Source organism: Miniopterus schreibersii, assembly GCF_964146895.1.
Source record: "Miniopterus schreibersii genome assembly, chromosome: 8".
In the NCBI taxonomy this organism is placed as follows: Eukaryota; Metazoa; Chordata; class Mammalia; order Chiroptera; family Miniopteridae; genus Miniopterus; species Miniopterus schreibersii.
Window position 1 is genome coordinate 13,232,060 of NC_138109.1, and position 27,668 is coordinate 13,259,727.

Genomic DNA, 27,668 nt, shown 5'->3' on the forward strand with positions numbered 1-27,668 from the left:
ACCTACACTAGTCCCCGCCCGAGCTGCCAGCCGCCTGGTGCGACCGTAGGGCCCCTTCCTCCGCCTTTGCCCTCGGAGTAGTCTGACCTGGACGGTGTGGGCTGGTGGCCGGACCTGAGCGCCTCACGGGGCCTCCGCTGGAGTCCCCCGAAGGACCCAGGCCCGGGAGACGCGCGAAGACACCACGGGGAGGCGCTGCCACTCCAGCGCCCCAAGCCTGGCGCCCCCAAGGTGGCCCCGAGGCCTGGGCGCCCGGATCACCTGCGCGGGGCGGCGCGGGGGCGGGCCGGGGGCGGGGTCCCCAGGCGGGTAGAACCTCGGTGGCGCCGGCGGGGCGGGCGGGAGGCTGAGCAGGCGGCGGGCGGGCGCGTGGTCCTCGCCAGAGCAGGTAAGAGGCGCGGGGTGCCCGGTACCCGGTACCCGGGGCCGGGTGCCCGGGGCCCGGGCCAGGCGCGGTGGCTCGCTGGCCACCTGCCCGCGCGCCTGGAGAAGCAGAGCCGGGGAGGGGGCACGCGCGGCCCCAGTGTCCCCCGGCCCTGCGGGGGGGAAGCGCCTGCGGTCTGCGCGCGAGGGCGGCTGTCGCGGGGGGTGGGAGGGAGGTTGATTCTCACCAGTTTGGCGATGGGGATGGAGGATGGGTCCGTGCGTAAAGGTGCCCAGAATGCGAGACCGTCAACCCCGCTTGGAGAAGCTCCCCGAGAACCAGCCCGTGTTTGGGGGTTGATATTCAGGACGCCCAGAAAACAGTTAATTCCCTCGTCTCACCCCCAACCCCCAGGGGTGCTGAGCCGACCAGCCGGGACGTAGAAGGTATTTTGAACCACTCAGGACCTGCGTTTGTTTCGTCTGTAAAATGGGCCTCTCGGTGGGTGGTCCGAGTGGAAGACTGCGATTCAGGGAGATGAAAACGCACACCTGGTGGGGAACCCAGGGTTCAGGTTCAGCAGACTCGCTGGGAGCAGCTCCGAGGCGGGGTTTGGGGGCGCGGCTCCCTGGACTAGCTAGAGGGAAGATAGGGGGTGAGACTCCCGTCCTGTGGTCTGGGTGCACTGCTGAGAGCAGATGGGTGTGTCACACACAAGGGCTGGTTTAAAGGGACCAAGGAAGCCCTCTACTCCTGGGAATCCCCACTTTTACACTTATCCCTGGGGTCTAACTTTGCCTCAGGCAGGGCCTTTCGTTTCTTTATAGCTCAGTTTGATGTGCTCCTTAAACAAAGCAATTTCTCAGGCAGCTTTAATCCGATAATCCATATAAAGTACTTAGCAGGGTCTGTATGTAGTAGACACTCAATAAATATAGACTATGATTTCCTCTTGACTGTAGCTCCTTGGGGGCAGGAACCAGTGTCTGGTTCATGTCACTACATATTTGTTGAATGAATGAATGAGTGAGTGAGTGATGTCTATGCTTGGCACATGGTAAGTAGTCAACAAATAGTGAATTTAGAGATGGCCAGATTCTAACAGATGGGTGTGGATATAGGAGACAGTGTCTAGGCGGATGGACCGGTGTAAGCGTGAGCCCAGGGCAACAGATTAGGGGCACCCCTGTGGGGGAGGAAGAAACTTTCCTCTACCCTCAAGGTTCTTTGGGCTGGGCTGATAATTAAATAGACACGAGACAGGTTAGCAAGAGAAAATAGTCAAATTTAACACACACATATGTATGGGAATCACAAATACATGAGAGAGTCAGAGACTCCACCTACACGAGAGGTTCAGAGGTAGAAAGGGAACTGGGCCAGGGATGAGGTAAGATGCCTTGAGGGCTTCAAAGCGGCCTTGCAGGATAAAAAGAAGAGCAGATGCGTAATAAATAAACGTTTGTCCTGCCCTGTGGATAGGTCAAAAGAGGTTATCACTGATAATCTCTTATTATAGGCACGGCTCCTAATTCTAGGTAGTTGGGGTGGGGCAGAAGTTCCTCTTGAGCCCACAGCTAAAGTTGCCTTTGGCTCAAAACAATCTGCATACCACAGAGGCACATCTTTGACTCCTGGCAGGCAGTCATGTGGGGTTTTCATCTCCCTGGGGTGAGAAGCAAAGGTCTGAGGTGGACGTGAGAGACTTGGGGAACATCTTGATAGGTGACGGAAGGCACTGTACCTTTCAAAAGAGCCCACTTTGAAGCTTCTGCTTGTAACACTTTTCAGTGTCTATACTGGGCTGATCCATCCCATTGCTGCTGGGATGCAGGGTCACAGAGTGTTAGAGCTACAGAGACCCTTCATGGTAAGAGGCCACCCTCCATTTAAGTAATAAAGGGCACCCTGAATTTAAAGGTAGGGAAACGAGGGTCCTGAGATATATGCTCAGTCATGGAGAGTTAGGGGAGACCCCAAGTTTCTTAACTCTTTTTTTTTTTTTTGGTTTTCTTTTTTTAAAATGTTTTTATTGATTGTAGAGAGAGGGAGGGAAGGAGAGAGAAACATCAATCTGCTGCCTCCTGCAGGTCTCACTGGGGATAGAGCCTGAAACCTGGGCATGTGACCTGACCAGAAATTGAACTGCAACCTTTTGGTGCACAGGACAGCACCCAACCAACTGAGCCACACCAGCCAGGGCTCTCCTGGACAGTTTTCAAGCCCCATGAATGCTGCTCCTGATACAGTTGGCATACTAGCCTCTGGCATTCCACTCTGCTTCGGAGTCTGGCAGGATGGATCCCTCTTTGCTTTCTCGCAAATGAGTTCCTTATCAGACATATAGATCCTAGGCAGGCAGGAGGAAGCAGGAAGGGAGGAAGGGGACTGAGCGAAGGCAAGAGTTGGCCAGGCAGCCCCAGGATCCCTGAGCAGGGCCGTGTGTAGGTAAAGCTGAGGGGGTGGGGCCAGAATGTGGTCGCGGGGCTGGAACCTCTCCTTTGGTTTGAAACTCCTGGGGGGGGGGGGTGGCTGCAGTTTGGCCTAAGAGAGAGGGTGTGTCAGTCTCAAAGACAGAGAGGCCTGTTCTTCAGCCGGCTTCCAGTCCGGTTCTGAGGGGCCTCCTGCCCGGGTGGGATACTCCTGAGCTGTTGGGGCCCTCGGTGGGGCTGCCAGATCCTACGATACCCGAGGGGGTGGAGGGGGAGGTGGCCGCAGCACTGCACAGGGATTGGTACAGGCCCTGGAGGGTCAGCAAGCCCTGCTCCAGGCAGCCTTGGGCAGAAGCACCAGCAGTGAGGACAGAGCAAAGCGTAAGGTCTTAAGGCCTCTGTCCCGCTTTCGAGCTGTGGGGTCTTGTTCAACCCACATCACCTCTCTGAGCCTCAGTTTCCTAATTTAGAGAAACTTGTGTCTGGGGACCTGTTAAGCCAACTTTTAGGACCAGCAGCCTCAGGATCTTTAAATCCCTCCTCAATTCACTCATCATTTGTTCAGTCGCTCACTCATCCCACCTTCAGGGCTGACACCTGCCTGGTCTGTGCGGGGAATTCAGAGACAGCTCTTTCCCCCGCTGTCCGGTTCCTCGCAGCAGCCGGGGCACAGCAGGGCCTTGCTGTGAAGCTCCCGCACCTGAGGTTCTCTCCTCAGTCATTTGTGCAGGGAAAGCAGTTATGTAACTCGGCCCCCCGCTGCTGTACCCAATCTCCTAACCCTCTTCTGGGCCTCCTAAGGGTTTAGCCTGCAGGTCCCACAGGGAAATGAACGGTTAATTCCTGTTTGCTGAGGGCATCCTGGTGCCCACACAGCCTCAGCCCCTTCTGCACCCGCAGCATCCACAAAGTGCAGTGCTATTCCCGTTCAGAGGCAGCGACTTGCTGGTTGTCACAGAGCTAACAGGGACGCATTCTGACTTCCCTGGGCCCGCGGCAGAGGTCCTTTCCTCCATAAAATATATTCAGTTATATTAATGAGTGCATTGGTATATTAAAACATTTCCTTCAACCTAAAAGTTCCTTTTTTTTTTCTGATTTGGAAAGAAATGAAAACATTTTTGTGGCCCTGGGCACTCTGCCTCCTGTGCCCATGGAACATGGGGCCTGGGGCTAAGGAGGAATGGCTGGGATTCCAGCCCACGCTGGGGAAGTTCTGACCTCCTCGCTGCACTGCCCCTTGCAATTAAAAAAACAAAACAAAAAAAGACTAGCAAAGAACTGGGGGAAAGGGACTGGTGGTATTAATAGTTCTCTCAGGAAAATGGAACTTGATTTGCTTATCTCCGGTGTCTCCCCACCCCCTTCACTCCAGTCACAGACCTTAAGGGTAACTGGCTTGTCCCAAGGACAAAAGGGATTCATTTATCTTTTAAAAGTAGCTCCCAGGCCCTGGCCAGTGTGACTCAGTTGGTCGGGCATCGTCCTATGCACCTGAGAAGTCACCAGTCCAATTCCTCTGGGTTTTGGGCTCAATCCCTAGTAGGGGGCATGCAGGAGGTAGCTGATCAATGATGTTTCTCTTTCACTGATGTTTCTCCCTTCCTCCCCCCATCAATAAAAAGCATATTTGAAATAAATAAATAAAAGCAGCTCTCAGTTCCTACCTGATTCCCAGTAAACAGTATCATTGGTAATAATAATAATAATAACAATAATAATAATAAATAATAAACATTCTCGAGAGCTCCCAGTGTGCCAGGCATTATGCAAATCACTTGGCATGCATTGTTTCCTGAAAGCCTCGGTAACTCTGTGGGTAGATAGTATGATCATCTCCATTTTGCAGATGAAGAAACTGAGGTTAGAAAGACTGAGTCGGACGAGCAGCATTGCCAGGACAGGGACCTGAGTCTGTTCGTTTGTTGTTAGAGCATAACCTCCAGGAGGGCAAGGACTGTTTCCCGCTGTCTCCCCAGCAGCCAGCATGACACCTGGGAACACAGAAGCTCTCCATGTGGAATGAATGAAATGTGACTGACCCCAGAGTCTGAACCTTGACTTCACTGGCCTGCTCTTGAGGGAAGCTTGCCTGGGTTCCGGTGCTGCCCCTCTAGTACAAGAGGGGGCAGCCCAGAGCCCTGACGAAGTGAGGAGTTGATCAAGGGGCAAAGGCTCCAGCATCTGCTCTTCTGTCAAGGTCCCCAAGCCCCACCCCACCCCAGCCTGTGGCATCTCACTAGAGGAGTCTACCTCCTGCCAAAGGTGCTTCTCCCTGGAGCTCAGAGGTGCAGCCGGGTGTCATACAGGCAGAGAGGTGGCCAAGAGTGTCTGTGCGGCCCTCTCCCTCGGGCTCTTTTTCCTCTTATGTTTTTGGCCCTTTCTCAGGGCACATTACCAAAGATAGATGGTGGACTCAGGGGAACTTGAATTCACCCACCAAAATAATTAGACATCTGAACGTCGGCCTAGGATCCAGGTGATCGGGGTTCGATTCCCGGTCAGGGCACACGTCCGGTTGCGGACTCGATCCCAAGTCGGGGGCGTGCAGGAGGCAGCCGATCAATGACTCTCTCACATTGATGTTTCTCTCTCTCTCTCCCTTTCCCTTCCTCTCTCTGAAATCAATAAAGATATATTTTAAAAATAATAATAATAATTAGACATCTGAGAAGTACAACTACCATAAAAGAAAAGCAATAAATCAAGCTACCTATGGCATCCTACACAGAATTATGGAGCCAGATGGACCAAGATTGTAAAGTAAAGCATGATAATTATACATAAGGAGGTAAGGGGAGAAAGTGATGAAAGAATACAAGAACAAGATATCATAGGAAAACGGGAAATAAACATAAATTTATCTTCCAAAAAAAAGGTCATAGGAGAGAACCAAATGAAAGCATTAGCTATTAAAGAATATACTATTTAAGATAAAAGACAATAGGTGGCATAAATGTCAGGATGAATACAGATGAAGAATTAACTAGTAAAGTGGCAGGTCAGGTTGAGAACTGTCCCAAAGGAAGCAGGAAGAGATAAAGCAATATCATAAAAAGGCAAAGCCAAGAGGTGTGGGGAGTAGAACCAGGTGTCCCCAAAGGAAAGAAAACTAAAAAGGGAGGAGAGGAAATAATTGAAGAAATAATGGAGATTAAATGTTCCAGAATTAAAGAAAAATGAATGAACTCAGGTTGAAAGGACACATGGTGTAGCCAGTAGGAGAGATAAAGAAAAAACCACAGACAGATATTGGGTGAAATTGAGAATATGAAAGACAGAGAGGGAGAGAGCAGAGAGAAATAACACCCCTTACAGAGGAACAAGAATCAGATTACTTGTCAATAGCAACACTCGATGAAGGAAGTCAAAAGGCAACGTTATTAAGAATTGAAAGAAAAGGACCCTTTCAATCCAGAATTTTAAAGCCTGCCAAGTTGTCCTTCAAACACGAGGCCATAATAAAAATGTTCTTAGGCAAATAAAGCCGCAGAAGGCGGAATACAAAGACCCACATTGAAAATACTCGTGGGGGAAATAAATAATAAAAGAAACAAATCCAGGAGGACCTGCAAGTTGAGGTGTTTGAGTCGGGTCAGTGCAAGAACCAGAAGCAGAACTTGGGATTTTTAGGTACGAAGGGATTTTCTGCACCTAATTCTTTAAAAATATTGGAAAGGCTGGAGAATCCCAAAACCCTGCAGAATGGGCAGGTTGGGGACCTCCGGTGCCTGCCAGAATCAGCAAAGTGGCAGATTAACTGCCACAAGGCTGCCCAAACTGTTGAATTTAAGGACACACACCCTTGGCCGTGTGGCCCAGGGATCTGGAAGCTGATATGCTACAACTGCCCAGATACTGGAACTCAATCTGCCTACCAGTGTCACTTGCAACAAAGAGAGGGCCAGCCGCGGGCTCAGACACTTTGGGAAGAGACACTGTCTAGCTAGAATGAGTGACATTGAACTGTGTCATCCAATTTATTTCGTTACCTTCTATCGAGGACAATTGACATTCGTTTTCAGAAGAGATAGAAAATTTTCATTTAGAATAGACTTTCTAAATGTTTTAAAGGAAAAGCAAGTTCAGGGATCTCAATACCAAGCCATCAAGATTGGTGCAAACAATTATTAAAAGTGGTCAGAGGTGGAAGAGGTGACCTGGGAGAAGGGGACAGTCGGGCCTCCCGATAGAGGAAGGTTTAGAGCGGTGTAGAGTTGGGAAGAGGGCACTGCAGCGAAGGCCAGGGTGCTGATGATCTGTTGCTGTGTGACCGAGCACTCCAAAACTTAGTGGCTTAAAACAAGTTTTGTATTGTTTTCTCTCCTGGCTCTGTAGGATGACTGGGCTCGGTTGGGAGGTTTTCACTTAGGGTCTCTCATGTGGTTTCGGTTGGCTGTTCGGTCACCTGAAGGCTCAGCTGGCCCGAGTGTCCGTGTGGCTGCCTGCTGCTGCTGGCTGTCAGTCAGGAGGACAGCTGGGACCTCTTCATGGGCTGCTGAGATCTGAGAGGGAGGTTCCAGAAGCAAGCATCCTGCAAGGCAGGAAGCAGAAGCTGCCACTGAAGGGCTGTGCCCGAGTCGCTTCCAGTGTGACTACCAACCTCTCCTGCCATATTCTAGGGGTGCTCAGCAGTCATCGGGGCCCACCTAGATTCCAGGGAGTGGAGAAAACAGACTCCCGCATCCTGACTGGGGGGGCGGCCACGTCACACCGCTGGTCAGCTTAGGGGACAAGCAGCCGCTCATCCTGCCCACAGTCGGGGAGGAAAGGAGGAGACAGGTGCTGGTGGGTGAGACTGAGAAGCTCCTGGGACACCTCGGTTGCCAAGGCGAAGAATTAGGGCTTTATTCTGTCGCCAGTCAGGAGCGACTGATGGTATGGGAATGGTGGAGAGACACTGTGCAGGAAGCCGAGGTCCTGGCAACTGTATAATTCTAATTCCTTTCCAACAAGTGGGTCCCCGAGGAAGAAGGCTGGTGGCTTCTGTCCCGTCATAGTAGCATATCCCAGCCCTACGATGGAATAAAAAGCACACGGCCCCCAATCCAGTCGGCATTTGTTAGACGGTGGTACACGGGGTGCGTGGCCAGCCCAGGCGCTGTGGAAGTAAGTCTACGATTCATAAACTACTGGACTGTTCTGGAAATTCCAGTATTTCTACATTCGCTCCATAGTTTCCAGATCTTTCGGATTCCTCATGAGCCAAAAATCCTTTGCTCGGACTAGTATCCTGGTCATTGACTAGAAAATTATAGTCCAGGTCCTAGCAACGTAAGAGCCCAAAGGAGGGTGCCACAGACCTATCTACTAACGATAACACTTTCGTGTGATAAGTGCTGAGGCCGAGGTACCTGTGAGATGCTGTGAAGATTCTCAGAGCAGACTGACCTACTTGAGGTTGGCGGGGAGGCTTCGGGCAGGTCTTGGAAGAAAAGGCAACAGGCCTTTTTGGGGCCCACTATGCTAGGGGTTGGCGAGCGTTGCTAAATGACTTACGCACACCAGCCCTTGCACGTGCCTGGTCTAGACAGTAAGGCTAAGCCGCTGGCGCTTGTTATTAACAATTGTTATCTCATTTGATTGTGCAACAAGGAACAAGACAGGAATCAAAGCCCAGTTTACAGATGAGGAAATGGGCTCAGAGGAGTTGAGTCATGAGCCCAAGGTGACTTAACTAAGCCTGAATTCAAGCCCAGGTCTAACCCTAAAACCCATACCTTTGTCTCCCCTGTCACCACTGGTTCACAGGGGAGGGAGAACTCAATAGTTCATAAGAGCAAAGGTGCCTGGGGGGGGGTCTGTGGGGGGGAAGAGGGAGAAGATGGGATGGGAGAGAGGTGTGAAGGGCCCTGGATGCCAGGCCCAGGTTGGGACTGGACTTGATACTGACCAAGGGCTCCCAGCCCATGCTGGAATCTCTCCTCCCAGGTCGCTCTACCAGGAAATCTTGTCACCTAATGTCCATGTCCCTCGAGGCAGGGCTGGGCCTGGAACACGGGTCTCCTGACTCCCAGCCAGGGCTCACTCCTCGCCCAGCTCCCTCCTTGTCTCGGCCTCCCTTTCAGCTGCGGTGTTTGCTCAGAACCTGGGCAGTGAGCACAGAAATATTTATTTATGTCACTGCCAACCCTGCCTCCCGGAGGCCCCCAAGGGTTACCTCACAGAGAAGTTCAGTTACATAACTCGGAGTTGACACAGCAGGAAGGAGAAGGAAAGAGATTATAATTATTCTTTTTTTTTTTTTCCTCAGTCTTGAACGCATCTTGAAACTGGGGAGCTTGACATTTTCCTCTCTTCTTCCCTCACCTATTGACCTGGAGTCTCCAGGGATGGTGGTGGCTCTAGATCAGTCACTGATTTTAGCCTTCATTCTGGTGAGACTGAGGGTTTGGGGAGATCCTCCTGGAGGTGGGGTAAGGGGGACAAATGAAATTTATTGAAGGACTGCTTTGTGCCAAACACTCTGCCCGGGGCTTAGATTCATTATCTTCTCTTGCCCACACAGCAACCCAATAAAGGAGGTCCTTTTCTTTTTTACCTACATCTTCCAGAAGAGGAATGGAAGCACAGAGAGGTTAAGTAGCTTTCCAGAGGGCACCCAGCAGAACCAGGTCAGCCTGGCTCTGACACTCGAGTTTTCAAACATCTCATACGGAATTCATGAGAGCAAGACATGCTAGCATCTCCCTATGGAGGAAGTTTCCAGTTAATCCCAAGGCGTCCCTCACATCTAATGTCCATTCTGGCCTTCCCTGGCGCATCCCGTCACCAAATCTTAGCTTCCCTTCCTGGACGTTGCTCATCTCCGCCTCCCACCCCTCCCCGTCTTCACTCCCACTGTTTCAGCTAGAATATTGCTCCTCCCTTCTCCACCTTACAAAATCCCAGTAAAATACTAATAAAAACTCTCATTCACTGAGCAGAAGCTGTGAGATGGAGTGGTTAAAAGCACTGACTCTGGAATGTCCTGCCTGGGTTCCACCCAGTTCTACCCTTTTTGCTGGCTGCGTGACCTTAGGCAAGTTACTTAACCTCTCTGGACCTCAGTTTCTTCACCTGTAAGATGGAGATAGTGATACTCTCCGCATAGGGTTATGATGGGATAAAATGAGTTATAAAAAATTGAAATTAAAACTATACAAATAAAAACATTTTGCAGAGTTTTTAGAAATTTGCTTGGCACATAGCACTTATTAAATGTTTATTCTTGTTGTCATGCCCTCAAAATGTGCAGCAGACACTAAGTCAGATTCCCTGGGTTCACAACCCACCTCAGCTGGTGACCTTGGACAAGTTACCTAACCTCTCTGGGCCTCAGTTTCCTCAAATAAATATTTTCAACTGTAATATGTTTTTCACTTAGGGTGGATAAACATAAAGTACTGAATAGAGGGCTTGCTACAGAGAACCAAGTAAATATGACCTATTAATATATTACTGGGATTCAGACCCAGGTCACCCCAACCCCACAGCCCACGAGTTTAATGACCACATGGTGCCACTCAAGGCAGCTTGCCCTCCTCCCCACCCCCTGCTCAGCACCCCCTCCCTCCCTGAGTGCCATGGCACTCACTGTGTGTCTTGTGCCTTAATGTCACGTCTTCATCACTGTGGCGGCCACATGTGGAGGGGAAACACGAGCAGCTGATCTGCGCCTGATCCTTGGTCGATGTGGCAATTCAGCCAGCAACTATTGAACACCCACCGCTCATTCACGCAGCCGGTCATTTATTTCACTCAACAACTGCGTGTTCATGCTTACAGTGTGTTAAGCAGTGTTTGAGGCACTGGCGATTCAAAAGGTGAATAAAAATTGACATAGCCCCTTCGCTCATGGAGCTCAGAGTCTGGTGTGGGACACGGCCATTCATCAAATAGAGGCTGCTAAGCCCAACCAGTGGTGAGAGGGGCACACGGCACCGTCGGAGGGCACAGCACAGGCATTGGAAGTAACACTTGGGTTAAAGTATCATAAGTAGGTGAGGAAAGAGTGCTCTGGCACATGCAAAGGCCCTGTGGCAGGGATAGGAGGGACTGACAGGGCTGAGCTCAGACAGGGATGAGACTGGAGGGGTCTACAGGATCTAAAAGCTGTGGGGACTTTTTGACCGTAAGTTCTACTTTGAGGTAGACGTGAGACATTTATTGATTTTGGAGGGAGAGAGAGAAACACCAATTTGTTGTTCCACTTATTTATGCATTACTCAGTTGATTCTTGTCTGCCCTGACCGGGGATCAAACCTGCAACCTTGGCGTATAATTTCTTTTAAAGTCAAAGGGGGGGCAACTTTAGGGTGGGAGAAAATGTTTCAATTTTATTCTCACATCAGAAAAAGTAAAATATTTGAGCCCATGAAAATTTATTATGGTGGGAGGCGCCCACAAGAGTCCTGAGGTGGCCCTGACCAATTCTTCATTCACTCAAACCTACTTATTGGGCAAGGTGCCTTCTATCAGTTCTCATTTGGACCTCACGCTCTTTTTTTTTAACTCTCACCCAAGGGTATTTTTCCCCCCCTTGCTTTTCAGGGAGAGCAGAAGGGAGAGAGAGGGAAGCATCGATGTGAGAGACACATCGGTTGGTTGCCTCCTGCGCACGCCCTGACCGGGGCTGGGAACCGAGCCTGCAACCGAGGTCGGCCGGAATCGAACCTGGGACCCTCCAGTCCGCGGACCGACGCTCTAACCCCTGAGCCGAACCGGCCAGGGCTGGCCCTTCCGCGCTTAGCCAGCCTCACACCTACCTCTTTTTTCCTCAGGCGAGGATGAGGTTCGTGGAGGGTGAATGAGCTGCCTTCAACGGGGAGTTTAGAGGTGACAGGTGTGTGATTTGAACCCAGGTTCATCTGACTCCAAACCCTGGACCTAGCTTGCAGCCGGCTGTCTAATCAGGGAGGGAGCGGGAACTAGCCCCCTGCCCCTGAACCTTCTCCACTGCCCCACTGCTCTGCCCAAAGCCTTTCCTGCCCCCCCCCCGCCACTGTCCCCACCCTCCACCCTCACGGTGGCCACCCTCACCACTGCCACCTACCCCCTTTTGTCCGGTTTCCCAGCCCGTCGAGGGGCCGCTCAGGTCTGTGCAACACCCGCAGACCACTTCAAAACAAAGCCGGGGCTGGTACCGCGGCCTGAGAGGGAGGGGAGAAAAGAGGCAGCGGGCCAACGCGACAGTGAAGGTTTAAATGAAGCCTGGGTCCCCCAGACAAATGCCCCTCTGTATCTCCGGGCCTGTTGTGACTGGCCACAGGCCAGCGCTCACCACGGAGGCTTGAACTGCTGGGATAGTTTCCCCACCTCCTGTCCTCTCTGCAGCCCAGCGCTTGCCAGGCCCGAGCTCGGGCAGGAAAGGGGAAGGGTGTTCCTTCTGGAATGGAGGGTGTGGGAGGCAGGCAAGCCTTGGGGAGGGTGAGGGGCCACGTCCTGAACCAAACCAGGAGGCTGGGAGAGTCACAAGATGGAAGGAGCATGAGAAGGAGGTCCCTGGGCCCCAGCTGTGCATTTTTGCAGGAGAGCAAACTGAAGTCCAGACAGAAGTGACCTGCCCAAGGTGACACAGCAAGTAAGTAGCAGAGGTAAGACTCAAACCCAGGATTCCTAACTTCCAGGCCAGGTTCTTGTCCCCTACATCAGGCCTCTCTGTTGGGGTTTTGGTGGTGACCCTGTTAAATAGGCAAGGAGATGAGCTTCATAGACCAGGACATTGAAACTCAAAAAAAGGCTGTCACGTGTTAAGATTATAGAGTAGTAGGTTTCTCAGAGTTTGCCTCCTCCACTTGTTAACTGAAAACACGTTGAGGTTAGCCAGGCCCTTGGAAAACGCAGACAGGAAGGCAAAGAATCAAAAGCGAGGCCACTGAAAGGTCAGCGTTAGGGACAAAGTCAGATTATTGGGGTTTGTAAGAGGAATTGGCGGTGATTCTTAAAAATAATAATAAGGACCATCCCAAGAGCACTGGGGGTCAGGGCCCCTGGTTCCCAGGAGAGTGCTGGCACTCATTTATGTTTGTTTTTTTCCCTGCACTCCCACCCCAATTTTCCCCCAGAAGTTTACAGTTGACTTACCATGCTGTACAGAACTCAGTTACATCTACATGCTCTTGCTTTCGTAGGTAATTAGCTGTAACTCAGGACCTTAGAGGTAACTAAATCTGTTCTTTTGAGAAATTTAGTGCAGTCACTATAGCAGGGTAATTGGAAACAAAGCTAAGGCGGGTAGCACAGGGCCAGGTGGGATCTCACTCACCAGCCAGGGTTCCTTCAGGGGTGGTTTGGTTCTTGCAATTGTATTGTTACTGCCCTTGTTTTGAATGAATCAGAATCTCCAAAACTCACCAAATGAACCTTCTTCTCCCTTGTGTGCCCCTGGGTGGCCTTGCTGGCCCTCAGTTTCCCCATTTATAAGGAGAGGACATTGGGATTCGTAGTTTTCAGACAGGGAGTTTTCTAGGGCCACCACAGAGGGCTTTGGGAGTGGTGAACGAGAAATGGGGGGGTTGGTTCATTACACCTTTTGGAAGAGCTTAGTTTTCTATCACAAATTCATGCCCCAAACACTCCAACAGGAAAGTAGACCTCCTTTCAGCCTGGACAAAACATCAGAAAATTTACCAGTTTCATTTTTCTTGGCTGGTGGAACCCCCTGCACCTGTTTCCTCCCCCCCAGCGGGATTTGTCACCCCCCAGGTTGCTGCAGGGCGAAGGCCCTGGGCACCCCCTGGTCCCTGGATCCCGAGCCCCTCTCATGCTCAAGCTCATGCTGAGTTTACTCCTCCAGTTTAGTGGGGCCTGTCCTCTAGGAGCTTCCCTGGCAAAGGTGCAGGGGGTGGAGTGGACTTTTTTATTTTTTGATCCTTGCATGCCCCAAAATATCGTTCTTATGCCCTTGCATTCAATATTTAGCTTGGCTTGCTGTACACGTGTAGGCTGGAAATTAGTTTCCCACAGAATTCTGTAGGGTTGTGTCAGACAGAGCTTCTAGTGCTGCTGCTGTGAAATCCAGGCCATTTTGATTTCAGCTGATTGTTGATCCTTTGTACTTGACCCTAAAAAGAAATCGCCCTGGCCAAGGAGCCCAGTTGGTTAGAGCATCATCCCGATGTGCCAAGGTTGCCAAGGCTGCGGCTTTGATTCCCAGTGAGGGCACATACAAGAAGCAACCAATGAGTGCATAAATAAGTGCAACAAATCAATGGTTCTCTCTGTCTCTCAAATCAATTTTTTTAAAGTTTTTAAAAAAAAAATCTATGGACATGTGTAGAGTATTCTTTTTATGCTCTGCGTCCTGAAAGGTCACGATGATGCGTCCTATTGTGGGTCTTTTTTCCTCATTGTTTTGGGGACTCAGAGGATCCTCTCATTCTGAAAATTCATATCCTTCATTTCGGGGAGATTTCCAGGTATTATTACTTTTTGTTTGATAATTTCCTGCCCTCGATTTTCTCTGCTTCATCACTTCTGGAATTCTTATTAGGATGCTGGACCTCCTGGAGTAACGTTTCACTTACTTTCTCTTTCTGTATCTTTTTTGTTCCGCTTTATGAGACATTTTCTCAACTCTCTTCCAACCCTTCTTTTGAAATTTTTATTCCTTTTGTCAATTTTTAATTTCCTAGCACCCTTTCTAGTCCTCGGAATGTTCTTTTCTTACAGCATCCTGTTCTTGTTTTAAAGATGTAAGATCCTATCTCTCTGAGGACGTTGAAGTTTTCTTCTGTTCTTTGTATTACCTCTGTTTGCTTTAAATGGCTCTGCTCGTTTGTCCTGTTAGCTATCTCTTTATATCTGAGGTGTTTATCCCCAAAGGCCTGCTGACCCTTCCCTGTCTGTTCCTATTTAAGACACTAAAAAGCTCGTTGGGAAAAAAAAAAAAAAAAAAGTTCATGGGAAGCTCTGGGAGTTGGGGGCGGGCTTATCCACTAGCAGCCTCCCCATTGGCTAATTGGAAGGAACCTGGTCATTTCATTGGAGGATCTTCTAGTCAATCAGTATCTATACTTCTGTTCTCTCTGGCTGGTTAGCCTCCCCCAGAGCCAAAGGGAAAACTGCCCTGCCAGCCAGCACCTTGGGTTTAGCCCCCTGAGACTGATTTTAGACTTCTGACTTCTAGAACAATAAGAAAATTAATCTGTGTTGTTTGAAGCCACTAGCTTTGTGGTAATTAGTTACAACAGCCTAGCTCTGCTGTGCATTAGCACTGAAACTTTGGGTGAGTTCCCTAACCTCTCTGAGTCTCAGTGCCTTCATCTGGAAATAGAGATAATACATGTGAGAAAATACATACAAAGTCCTTAGCATGGTAACCGGTGGGTAGTAAGAACTCGATAAATCGTAGCTGTTGTGTTCGTGGTTGTCATCATCGCTGTCATTACTGGTTGTCTATCCACAGATGTAAGTAGAGACTGGACAGTCAAGATTTTCTTGGGTAGAAAATTATTCTTGGGTGGAAATTATCAAGAGACAGGCCTATAGCTCTATTCCAGTACTTCTCAACCAGAAGCAATTTGCCTCCCAGAAGACATTGGGAAATGTCAAGACATTTTTGTCACAACTAGGGGGTGCTACTGGCACCTAGTGGGTAGAGGCCAGGGATGCAGCTAAACATCCTGCCATGCACAGGTCAGGCCCCAGAAACAGAATTATCTGCCCATGTGTCAACAGCGCCGTGCATGAGGAACCCTGCCACCTCAAGGTTTGCTGAACCTCTTGGGCTCTAAATATTAAACAGGTGGAAAGAATAGTGAGCAGAATCCTGGCCCAGCAGGGCTACTGACCCTTGGAATGTCCCAGGACTATTGCTTACCTCCTGGGAGGCTTGGCAGCCAAGGACACTTTGGAGGTAGAAGATCTGAGTTTGAGACTCGGCTCCTCCACTCACTGTAAGACTTTGAGCGAGTCACTCAACCTCTCTGAGCCCCGTTCCCTGTCAGCAAAGTGGAGATAAAAAGACCGTCCTTGATGTAGTGATTACATGAGAAAACACGTGGGAACTAGTGCCTAGCATTGTGTCAGTGTCTCCTTAAATGTTAGCTCCCTCCCCTTCCTGACTAGAATGTCAAGGTGGAATTATTTTCTTCTGATATATTTACTTAGGGTCATACATTCTTTAACCTAGTGCCTTTTTTTTCTCCTTGGGGACAGTGAGACACCTGGAGATTTATGCAGGAGCTCAGGTGTAGTTTGAGGAGCTGGGTCCTTGGCTTGTGCCCAAAGACCGAGGGGCAAATGGAAGCCACAGGTCACATTCCAGCTCTTGGTCAGACTCAACCACAACGCCCACAAGTCTCGTCCTCCCACTGACTCCTGGCACTGTTTGTGCCACCCTTTTGGCACTAGGCAAAAATCTTCCTCGTGACCACTTTCATCTGGGATTTCTTTTTATAAATGTTAGTTTGTGGAACTCAGATTTGCACATCTTGGGCTGGGAGCTCCCTGAGGCACCTTTCTTTACAATGTGGTCACACAAAAATCAGAAACAAAGGATATTCAAGCCAGAATTTGGAAATGTGCTTCCTAATTTCTGGGAATCACCCACAAGGAACTTGTATTTGGTATGTAATTGTGGATGGCCCCAAGTTCAGGGGAGCATTAAGCCAAGTCAGATCCCACCTTTGGGAGCTGTGACACACAATGGGACAGAGCCACACACAGGCAGGGCAGATGGAGTGGGGGAGATGATGTGGAACCCAACAGGAATGGAGAGTGTAGGAGGTGGCCATTCAGGATTCAGGCAGACTTGGGTTACTATGTGCCCGACAGAGTGGAGGTTTGTCCCATGTGCACTGCTGACGCCACCTCAAAGCCCTGTGTGGAGTTCTCCTCTGTTCCAGTCTTAGCTGCCTTCCAGGAAGCACCCCTGCTCTCTGGTGTGAACTGCACACCCTGACTTCCCTCTCCTAACACCCCTGAGTCAGCATCTACAAAAAAAGATGAGCTTTTGTAAGACGCTGGTTCTTAAGCTATGAATGGCTGTTGCATGCAGTTGAACCACAGATTGGCAAGGTTCTTAGAGATCATCTTCAAACGGGGCCATTTTCCAGATGAGAAAACCAAGGTCCAGAGAGGGGAGAGAACTTTCCGAAGTCGCATGCAAAATGAGTGGGAAAGGTAACCCTGGTCTCCTGATCACACCTCAAGAACCTGTGGCTTGTTCTGCAGCCCACCCAGCAGCCCTCGGGCTCTACCGGTTGCATCAGGACTTTTGTCTTTCTGGGGGAGGTGTCACTATTTCCTTTGTCTCTGCCCTCAGTGGAGATGAAGGAGAAAGTTCTGATGAATCCCTCCACAAAGTCAAGGCTAACAGGAATCGATGCAAAGTCCTGCACTGAAGTTCAAAAAGATACTTGCACAAGAACATAATGGAGATCTAGTTACGGAATAGGCGCTCATCTAATATCATCACCATTCATAAGACAGCTGCTATTGCCTTTTATTTCTATAGCGTTTTGCAGTTTAGAAAGCCCTTTTATTACCAATCTTAGGGCTTTGATTACCCATAAGCCAGCATAAGGAAAAGTGTGGAAAAGGTTTGGGGGCACGCCAACAGGGTGTGTATGAGAGGTGTACACGGCCACCTGTAAAGCTAATGAGCTATTTGTTTCCATTAATCCAGTGTAATACCAACAGGTTTTGAGCACAGCCACTGTGCTAAATATATTACACGTTTTATCTGATTTAATTCTCACAACAACCCTCTGGGGTTTATTATTGCTGGTTTACAGATCAGAAAACCCAAGAGGTGAAGAAAGTTGACCAAAGTCAGACTTGGGACTGATAATATCAAGAAGAATGTCATTTTGGACACTTCAGGACCCCTCTGGAGTCATGTGTTAGGTTTATGGTGCTGTATTTAAGGTAAACATTTAAGGGAGGCACACAGAAAACTGAGGAACCCCAAAGATTGTTTAAAGGATCTGAGACTATCCCTGAGAAGAAATTCTTCAGAGGACATACAATTGCCGTTTTCAAGGGCAGAGAGCTCCTCTACTTAGAAACAGGTTAGGATCACAGGACGTTTACAGGTCATTTGTAGGTTAAGTACAAAGGGACATGCTATAGCCAACTGCTATCGCCACCTATTGGTGGGAGGTAAATTTGAAGTGCTGATACCAGCTACCTTAACTTCTCTATGCAATGGAAGTTTGAGGTTAACCTTTTGGGCATAGAAGTGCTTTTAACCTGAAGTTGTCATGTGTAAGAGGTAGCAGGTTACCTTTGTGGGAAGAGAATTAGGACCAATGGGCGAAAATCACAAGAAGAGAAATTTTGGTTCTAACATGAAGGCTAATTTTCTGATCATTAAAACCTCCCAACAACTCAAGGGGCGGCTTGGGAACAGTGAGGTTCTTGTCTGCGGAAGAGACCAAGTGATGCTGAGCCTCCTATCTCTCAGGTGACTGGGAGAAATCAATCCCAATGTTTTGGTGGGTCGAGGTTATTCTTGGGTTACCTACTCTGAGTTCCTTAGCCATTTGAGTAGGGGTCGGCTGGGACTGGGACCGTCTTTATGTTATCCAGCAAGAAACTTTTAGGCCAAGACAGAGGGAAGGAGGGTGCCACTGGGGCAGAGCAGCGGGGGAGATATTTTGGACAGGTGGGTCTGGCAACATCACCTTCCAGGTTTGGCTCTTGCACTTGACTAAGGAACAGAGAGAGGTGGCTCAGTGAGTAAATGGTCATGATCCTCCATCACTTCCCAAACTGACCTCCACACAAGGCCATTTGTAAACAACCCAAGAAACAACCGTTCCTTGTTGATTCTGTAAATGTGATAAAGGCTCTGCTGAAGACAGAGGTCCCAAGTGTTACCCAGGTCAGGGACCAGTAAGGTAGGACCAGTCGGGGTTAGGGGTCTGGGGCCAGGGCCCTGGCGATCTCTGCTGCGCCCGAGCCTGCGTGTGTTTTCCCATCAGAGCCTGACGTTGACTTGAGCCCTGGGAGCTGGGCCATTTGCACCTTGTGCATTCACTGGGAGGACTCATGGAGAAGGGGCTGTGGAGTCAGACAGACCCAGCTTGAACCCCAGCACGGCTACACATTAGCTTTGTGAGCTTATGTTGATTTCACTCCACTCTGAACCTCAGTTTCCTCCTCTGTACAGTGAGCACAGAGATTGCACCCTCCTTCCCAGACAGGTATGAGAATTAAATGAGACCTTCCACATAAACCACTGAGTGCAGTGCCTAGCACATAATTGTATTATTATTATTAAATTAACCTCAGCGAAAACCAGCATCACCCAGCCTGTACACTCCCCCCTTTTCTATAGCCATGGACCCTGGTCATAGGCATGTTTGATACTGAAATCCTTCTACTGGACCTCACTTGGTTAACAAGACACCCACATTCTTGGCCATCGATGTTCCACCACCCTCTCTCCCGCCTTCTGTGATATGGCAGGAACAGAGATGTAATTGAGAGCCTTCGGTCCCGAGAAGAGGCGGGATATGCTCTGAGATTGCTCACTGTTCTCTCAGAAAGAAGAGTAGCTGGGTCCATCCGAAAAAATTGCACCTGCAACTTGGGAGGTTACCTAGGAGGTCATCCTGCAGAGGAGCCCGTGTCCTGGTGGCCTTAGAGGCTGCATTACTGGTCAGTGTGTGTGTGTGTGTGTGTGTGTGTGTGTGTGCATGTTTCTGTAGTGACTTGTCCTGCACCCCCTAGATGTGTCCCGGGCAGGGTGGCACAGTGGGAAGGACACAGACTTTGAAGTTTGCAGGGCCAGCGTCCAGGCTGTATGAGCATGGACAGTTAGTTTTATATCCCCAAGTCTTGGGGTCCTCATCTGAAACAAGGGGAGAGGAAAACCTATTTTACATACATTTGCTAATTAAATCAAAGCATGTATTAAAAAGCAGAATACCTGGTACAAGGTCTTGCCACATGGCAGGCCCTTGGATGGTGGCTTCTGTCATTTTTGTGCATGCGGGTTTAACAGTGGATGTGTCCACAGGCAGCATTTAGCTTATCCAGTGATTATGCCACGTCTCCCTTACTAAGTGACCCTTGATCAGTGGCCATCTATTTGCCTCTTTTCTGCCTTTAAAAGGAATTATAAGAAAGCATTACTCGAGAATCTTCTCAGCTTGATATTGGTGGGGATAGAAGCAGAGGGTTTAGGCAGATGCGTATTAAAACTGTATGTGATGGGATGGGGAACAGTGGGGGGGGGCAGGCACCTCTAATTGGGAGTAGGGTTAAGGGTTCCGGGGGAGACTTTCATCTCATGTTCTCATATTGGCCCACACTTACGTTTATAGAAATAATTTTTTCTTGTTTTGAGCTCCAGATCCACGGGTGTCTAATTTAGTTCAGTAAGTCTTTCCTAATATCCACTGTAACACTAAGAAGCGCTTTTCATACCTAACCTCTAACCCTCAGCTCCCTTGGGAAAAGCTACCTCGTTTTACAGATGAGCAAACCAAGCTGGGAGAAGTTCAGTTCCTCCCTTAAGTACTTCCACTGGCAAAGGTGGGAGGATCCAGACACTTTACCTGGGGGAGGTAGAAGGCTATGAAAAAGAACCAGAAACAGGCTCTACCCTCAAGACCTGACAGTGAGCATGGGACGTTAACTCCAGCCACGGCCAGTGAGATGCGTGCTGTGGCGTGTTCCCCCTGAGAGCTGCTGTGGGAGGGTAGAGGACAGGACGGCTAACCCTGCCCGGCAGGAGTCTTTCTGCGGGTGACGGAGCTGAGTCTTGAAGAATGTGATCCTGTGGGGGGGGAGCGGGCAGTGGGGCATGGCCCACCTGGGCCTGTTTAGGGCTGTCCAGAGACGGGAAGCGCAGTCAGCCAGGCCAGCGGGGAGGTCAGGAGGAGAGCCACGCAGGACTCCTCACTGGGAATCTCGAGGATCTGGTCTTTAGGAGGAGGGGACAGGCAAGAACTGGGAGGTTTTAGGAGGGCCCTAGAGCCAGAGGAGAGCAGAGAAAGTGAGGGCAGAGTCCATCATATAGATCAACAGGGCCTGGCCACAGAGGGTCATTCTGAGGCTGAGGAGCCCCCAGCCTGGGTACAGATGACCTGACCCCAAAGGAGGGGTGTTTCCATCAGGAGCTGGGAGGGGCTGGAAGAGATGCAGCCCAAAGGTGGGGGCTCTTGGGAGAGGCCCAGTGTGGGGGCCTGGGGAGGGGAAAGCCTGGGGCAGCTTTGGTTTCATCAGTGGAATGGCAATAATAATCACCTCCCTCACACAGTTTCTAGAAGATCAATTTAGACATTCTGTGTGAAACCTCTTCAGGAGAAGCTTAATAAATACTGTTGAGTGAATATAAACTGCTTTGAAAAATGAAGTTCTTTACAAATGTCAGACATTGTGTTTAATTCCCCACTGTATATAGTAAAGGGCCCTGTATTTGCTGCTAAGAGAAACTGAAGGCTTGAATATTCCCCAGTCATCCAGACAAAGACCAAAAGAAGCATCACACAAGAGTTATTTACTCTGATTTGAAACAAAATTTCATCTTCATTCTCACCAGGATCGAGATGACCGCAGCCACCCCTTTGGGGGGTACCACCTTCTTCTCATTGAACGTGACCACCAGAGAAGAAGACTTTCTATACAAGGGTAAGGTCAACTTGGCTTGGCAGCCAGGGGAGGGATGGCGGGACAAGTGTCGTGATCAGCAACTGGTGCAGAGGTCAAAAGAGTGGGCCCTGGAGATAGACTGCCTGGATCTGGGTCTCAGTTCTACTGCTTGCCAACTGGGTGACCTTGAGCATGTGACTTCACTGCTCTGCCTGTTTCTTCCTCTATAAGATGGGATAGTAATGAAGCTACCATGCAGGGGCAGGTAGGTGTGAGGGCTGAGAGAGAGAATCCATGTAAAGAGCTTAGAATAGCTCCATGTATACTAAGTACCTAATGGTTATTATTATTATTACTACTATTATTTTCATTAAGGAGTTTTGGGGTCTAGAGGGCAATGGAAATTTGAATCTTTTGTAAGATGTCCCTAAATAAGTCACCTTAAAGTGTAGCTACTTTCATACTAATTTTGCAAGGCAAAATCATCCCATCAGTTCACACAGGAGAAAACGAATGTAGGTGGGGAGAGTTAGCCCAGGGGACACATTTGCCAGAAAAAAGGGGTCCCCAGGAGGAAAAATTTAAGGGTCACTCTTCAGAAAACCAGTTGGTTGTATTATGGGAAGATTTGGGTCCATTTCCATCATTTCTGTTGACTTGGTATATATTTCTGGGAATGGAACAGGCCTTCTGACATGTGGAGTATCCCCCAGTAATAAACAGGTCCAGGCTCTGGTGCTGGCAGGAAGCTGGCTTAATGTGAATGTATACATGTGTAGACAATCAGTGATTCTTGGGGCAAGGAGACCTCTATCCTCTCTCTCCCTTTTTTGTTGTTGTTGTTTGTTTGTATTGATATTTTCAAAATTATCTACAAAAATTATGTATTACTTTCATATTATCAAAAAGAGGGAAGGGACTTGACTTGGGGTGGTGAACACACAATACAATATGCAGATGATGTTTTATAGAATTGTACACCTGAGACCTACATACTTTTATTAACCAATGTCACCCCAATAAAGTCAATACAAAATTAAAACAAAAATAAAATAAAATTTTAAAAAATGAATAATAGTTTTTTTTAAAAAAAAGAGGGAACAGTATTTTGCTTGCCTGTTTCACAAAAGCAGTTTGAAGCTGTGTAATGGCTGGTAAGAGCAGGACTTGGCCTAAGGCAGCATTTTGGCAGGTGGCGTAACTGTCCTGGGGTCAGCAGTGAGTTGCAGCATTCTCTCTTCTTCCCCTTGATCCAGTGGGATGATATCAGGTGCCACCGAGGGGGTCCCCTTCCCAGTCTCCGAATGCTCCTCTGCATTCAGTTTGCACATCTGTCATCTCCACTCCTCTCCCCCTTGTAGGCTCTGGAGCCATCGTTGCTGCCATCGTGGTGGTTGTCATCATCATCTTCGCCGTGGTTCTGATCTTGCTGAAGTTGTACAACAGGTATGGGATGTCCCCGCCTTTGGAACTGTCTGGGCCCTTCAGTGATGCCAGAATGAGTGGGAGCTAACACTGGTGGATGCCCATCATATGCCCAGCGGTATCCATGCGTCCATCATCAAATGCTCTAGCCCTTTGATATCTGTTCTACTATAGAAACTTCTTAGTGACCAGATATTTTTGTACTTGGAGAAATATTTTTTAAATATAATATGATAATGACAATGATGAAGGCCTTGAGCGCTGTGGTGAACACCTGTACATATGTACAGGTAATGGAGGAATGTTTCAATCCTCTCCTGGGGAGCCCTCTACTAGGTTCTATTCAGTGGACCGTGGACATTTGGGGTGACAAATACTGGAATGCACGTACATGTGACTCCACTTCCTAGGACCAGATAAGAGGAAATAAAATAATATGACTCAACTGCATGAAGCACAAATTTTGTTTTATCACCTCTAGTCACAACTTTGCTAGAAGGCTGTCCTTTTCAGGAAAGAAAGAAAAATTAAAAGACTGTAAATACCACCACATCATGGAAGACCTGGAAGTCATTTTTAAAAAGATATTATAAAAGTGTATTTATTGGTAAGGAAAGCTATTTACAATATTATCAAAGTTTAAGAAACAGTATGTACAGTATAATCAGACACCTGGGTTACACACACTCACCCCAAGGAGGGTTGGAAGGAGACACAGCAGGGTGTTAACAAGCAGTGTGTCTATATGGGATTGCTAGGTAGCTGGCTGTTGGTTTTTGCAGAGCAAGGGTCCGTGCTTCCTTAGGAGTAGTAAACATGCATTGTTTTCATAATAAAATTAATATTATTTCTAATGGTAGATGACATAGATTCATTTCTAACTATGTGCCAGGAACGGCTGTAAGCTCCTTGTAAGTATTAACTCATTTATACCTCACCACAACCTCCAAGGTGGGTACTACTGTTATCTCCAATGTTTTAGACATAAAACAGGCCCAGGAAGATTAAATAACATGCCCAAGGTCACTCAACCCTAATTGCCAGAGTTGGGACTCAAACCCAGTCCATCTAATTCAAAGAAAGTACTTCCATCACTACATGTAATAATAATAATAATAATAACAACAACAACAACAATAATAATACCATTAAATAAGTTATTTTTTTAAATCTTTGGGGTGTTACAATTTGAGTCTGTCCCAAACCAGGAAGTGGCATCAACCCCCCATGTTACCCTTCATTCCTCCCCATCGTCGCTGGAGCTCTAAACCCCTTTTCTAGCTTGTAATGTGGGTGGAGACTCCACTCACCCCTGCTTAAAATGACGTTTGGTCTGTCACAACCAGGCAAGTCGTTTAACCTCTCAGTGCCGATTTTACCATCTTTCAAATGGAAGGGTCTCGAAGTGTGATGATTGTGTTATGGTTACACTGGAGAATGCCCTTGTTCTTGGGACTATCGAGGGGTAAAGTGGCATGATATCTGCGACTAACTCACAAATGGTTCGTGATTTAAAAAGCAACAATTCTGTGTGTGTGTATGTGTGTGTAAATGGGGAGAGGGGAGAGAAAGAAAGCCAATGTGGCAAACGGTTGACAACCAGTGGATTGTTTGGTGAAGGGTATTTGGATATTAATTATACTCCTTATGCAACTTTTCTGAGGATTTGAAATTTTTGAAAAGAATTATGATAGGGCAACAAGACAAAATATCCTGTAGACATTAGAATGAATGGTTGTTAATTATTGCATTTTATGGCATATGAAATGAAAGACAGCATATACGTTTTAAGTATATTCTCTTGTCAATTATGTTAAAAGTTACTAAATATTTCTAGCAATAAACTTAGCAAGCATAAGGAGGCTGCAAATTTAACTCACGCTACCGAGGATGGAATGTCTTTGTTTCGTCTTGAATGCTCATTCATTACTAGGAAAAAGTTGAGTTAAAATATCTAATCTAAATTAAACAAAAAATCAAAGGGTCAGACTGATATTTAAGGTCCCTTTCGGTTGTGAACGCTGGGTTGGCAATTAAGCACCATGATTTCATGATGATCTACATTACTCTCTTGGCCTGAGCAGCAGGCACAGAACCCATTCCCTGGGGTGTACGCAGGGAGACTCACCGTGCGTGCCTCTCTCATTGCAGGAAAATGAGAGCAAGGCGGGAGCTGGAGCCCAAGGGCCCCACGCCAGCCTCCCCTCCTGCCCAGGGCCCCAGCAGCAGCAGCAGCAGCCAACACCCTGCCACTGTGACCTTCAGCCCCATTGATGTCCAAGTGGAGACTCGGTGACCCCCACCTGGTGCTACCTTGGCCACTGTCTGAAGAGCCTTCTCCAGTCAAGACCAAGAAGCACATTTCTCCTCTGGCAGCTTCACTACGAGTTCCTTCCCTTCACGTCAACAGGGGCATCTCATGCAATCCCTGATGCTTCAGGCAACCCCTAGCCCTATACTACCCCGCCCCGCCCCATCCCCACGGTGTCCATATCTCTGCTGCCACCTTACCAAAAAGCTGTGGCACACTCTTTTGTCATCTGAGGCGGTAGAGCTATGTTGGGAATCCAATGATGTGGGTATAGCTCCCTCCCCCCAAACACAATAGCTAGACAGACAGACAGCCCAGGAGTTTTCTGGTCAGGGGTCAGGGCGTGCTCACGAGAATGTCACAACTGGGTCATGTCAGAGTAAGGGCCATACCCACAGCTTTGCAGAGCCAACTATTCAATCCCATATTCAGGGGAACTAACTGGACTAACTAACCAGAAAACCAGCTCATTAATTGGTAATTTATTCCAGCACCAGATGACTGCTAGCTAGCTCAGGACGATTGATTGGTCAGCAAATTTTTCCCCCTTTAAGAAATGTTGAGGAGAAAAATGAATTCTCCAAAGATTTCTAATTCATTAGTAAAGAGTCAGATTAGAAGGAATAGGGTGGCCTTGAGAAACGGTGGCTTCTAGGACAAAAGCTTGTTGTAGTGCCCATGGGCCTGGAACAGCCTGGTAGCTGCCAGGGCCCCTCCTTCCCCTCTGGCAGAGTAACCCTGGCTCAGTGTCATTTCTTGGCTGCCCTCAATTTGCATTCTGAGCAGTCCTCAGTCTCTGGTTAAGGCGTCCTCTCTGAGGACCCGTATTTGGACACTGATGAGATTACAACTCTGTTACCTATGCCCTTCCTAGGCACCTTGCAGAGATTCGGGACACACTCAGAGTACCTCATTCACAACTCATTTCTCTATAGAGAGCTGATCTCTTTGACTCCTCATCACGGACTATAATCTACTGAGAGGGGGAAAGCGTTTGGAATTAAGACCTGCCTTCCAAGCCCTACTTCCTGATTGTGTGGCCTTGGAAAAGTGACTTGACCTCTCTGTTTAGTTTCCTGACCTCGAAGTGGGAATGATCACATCTGCCTCACTGGGTTACAATAGCAAGTCATGGTCTTTGTAAAGCAGCTCTGACTGCCTGGCACCAGCAAATGCTTAATAAATGGGAGCCAGCATTGCTATTATGATATTTCTTCAACTGCAAAACATATTTTTTTACATTTTAATGATTCTGAAATCAGAATGTGTCTGAAAATTGATGGGTTCATTAATGTAGTTTTCTCTCTGGCTGCTTTTTAAATCAATTGAGCATCTTACAATTGAAGGCATCTTTGAAACAAGGTAATCAATCCTTATTCTGTTACAGAAAGAGACACACACTGACATTTAACTTCAAATTCTAGGAATCTCTCCCTCTTGGGGTTAGAATCCATTTTGAGAGGAAATTGAGGATCAGGGAGGTAAGAGGACCGACCCCTGGGTCACACGGCTTATGTCATCCCACTAGAAAAATGCTCCTTTGAATATGTCTGGAGAAATAACTGGCAAATTCTTCCTCCCCAAACATATTTTTTCCGTGCTGTGTGTAAATATCCACCAAGTACCAGGCACGTTGCAAGGTGCTTTCACATAAGTTATCTTACAAGATTTGTTTTTCCCAATAACCTTGGGGGGGGGAGGTTGTATTCTTTTTCCATTTGCAGATGAGAATCTCAGACTCAAAGAGAAAAAGTACTTGTCCAAAGTCACAGAGCTAGTAAGTTGCAAAGACTCAAACCCAGGTCTCTTTGACTCCAAAGTCCATCTTTTTGTTGTATCACACTCTCCTCCACCATCCTGGCTCAAAGAACATGGATTTGTCTGTGGGCCAAATAAGAGGACAGGCTTATCCGTGGGTCTGAGTGGAGGTCAGGGGTCTAGCTTCCAAAGCGAAAGTGGCAAAGCCATGTTGGTAGCCTCCTCTGAGCTTCCATGATTGTAGCAAGGGGAGCCCTTTCTAAACCCACCCACGCTCTAAGGATTCCTGCTTCCTTCCCCCACCACTTTGGCCCAAGGAGCAAGGCGTGGAACCAGAGCAAAGCCATTTCTTTAAGGACTTAAGTTCCAAATAGATGTTTTCTAAACTTACTCTGCTTTAAAAAAAAATGTTTTTGGCATGTCCCAGCCCCCAAACCAGACTCTTCTGCCCACAGTAGACTGGTCCTGGAATTACTAGAAGAGCTATCTTCTAGTATATGTTCTTTTGCTAAATGAAAGCTTGGAAATGGAGGAAAGAAGGGAACGTAGAGAGGCAGAGGCGAGGGGGGGTGGGGAATAAAAGGATTTCAGTGTTTTGTTTTAACGGATAAAAGTCCTTTAAGGGCTCCTATGTGCAAGTTGAGGTGCTACTAAATATTAAGTCACAGTCCTTGCTGTCAAGGAGTCTCCAGCTGGTCTCCTGTGGCAGGGATCTTGCGATACATTTGTGTATTTTGTTTCTGACAGGTGCCTTTCCTAACTGAGCAGATGCTGCCTTATTTGGCCACTGAATCAATAAAAGATATTAAATGCTTAAAGGAAAATGTCTAAAAATAAAATTTTTAAATCA

At 48.2% G+C, this 27,668-nt stretch overlaps 1 protein-coding gene across 5 annotated transcripts; it reads left to right on the top strand.

The window, feature by feature from the left end:
- Nucleotides 1-325: 325 nt before the first annotated feature.
- On the top strand, nt 326-27,668 carry NCMAP (non-compact myelin associated protein). Of its 5 annotated transcripts, XM_081146191.1 has the most exons (5): nt 12,030-12,358; nt 19,272-19,386; nt 21,275-21,363; nt 22,686-22,770; nt 24,901-27,667. In XM_081146191.1, exons 3-5 carry the CDS (start codon nt 21,282-21,284, stop codon nt 25,043-25,045), a joined length of 312 nt encoding a protein of 103 aa, XP_081002317.1. In that variant the 5' UTR covers nt 12,030-12,358; nt 19,272-19,386; nt 21,275-21,281; the 3' UTR covers nt 25,046-27,667. The 5 variants fall into 5 exon arrangements, with proteins under 5 accessions (XP_081002314.1, XP_081002317.1, XP_081002315.1 ...); XM_081146188.1 differs by lacking the exons at nt 12,030-12,358; nt 19,272-19,386 and adding an exon at nt 326-388; XM_081146189.1 differs by lacking the exon at nt 19,272-19,386 and having other exon boundaries at nt 12,094-12,371; nt 24,901-27,668.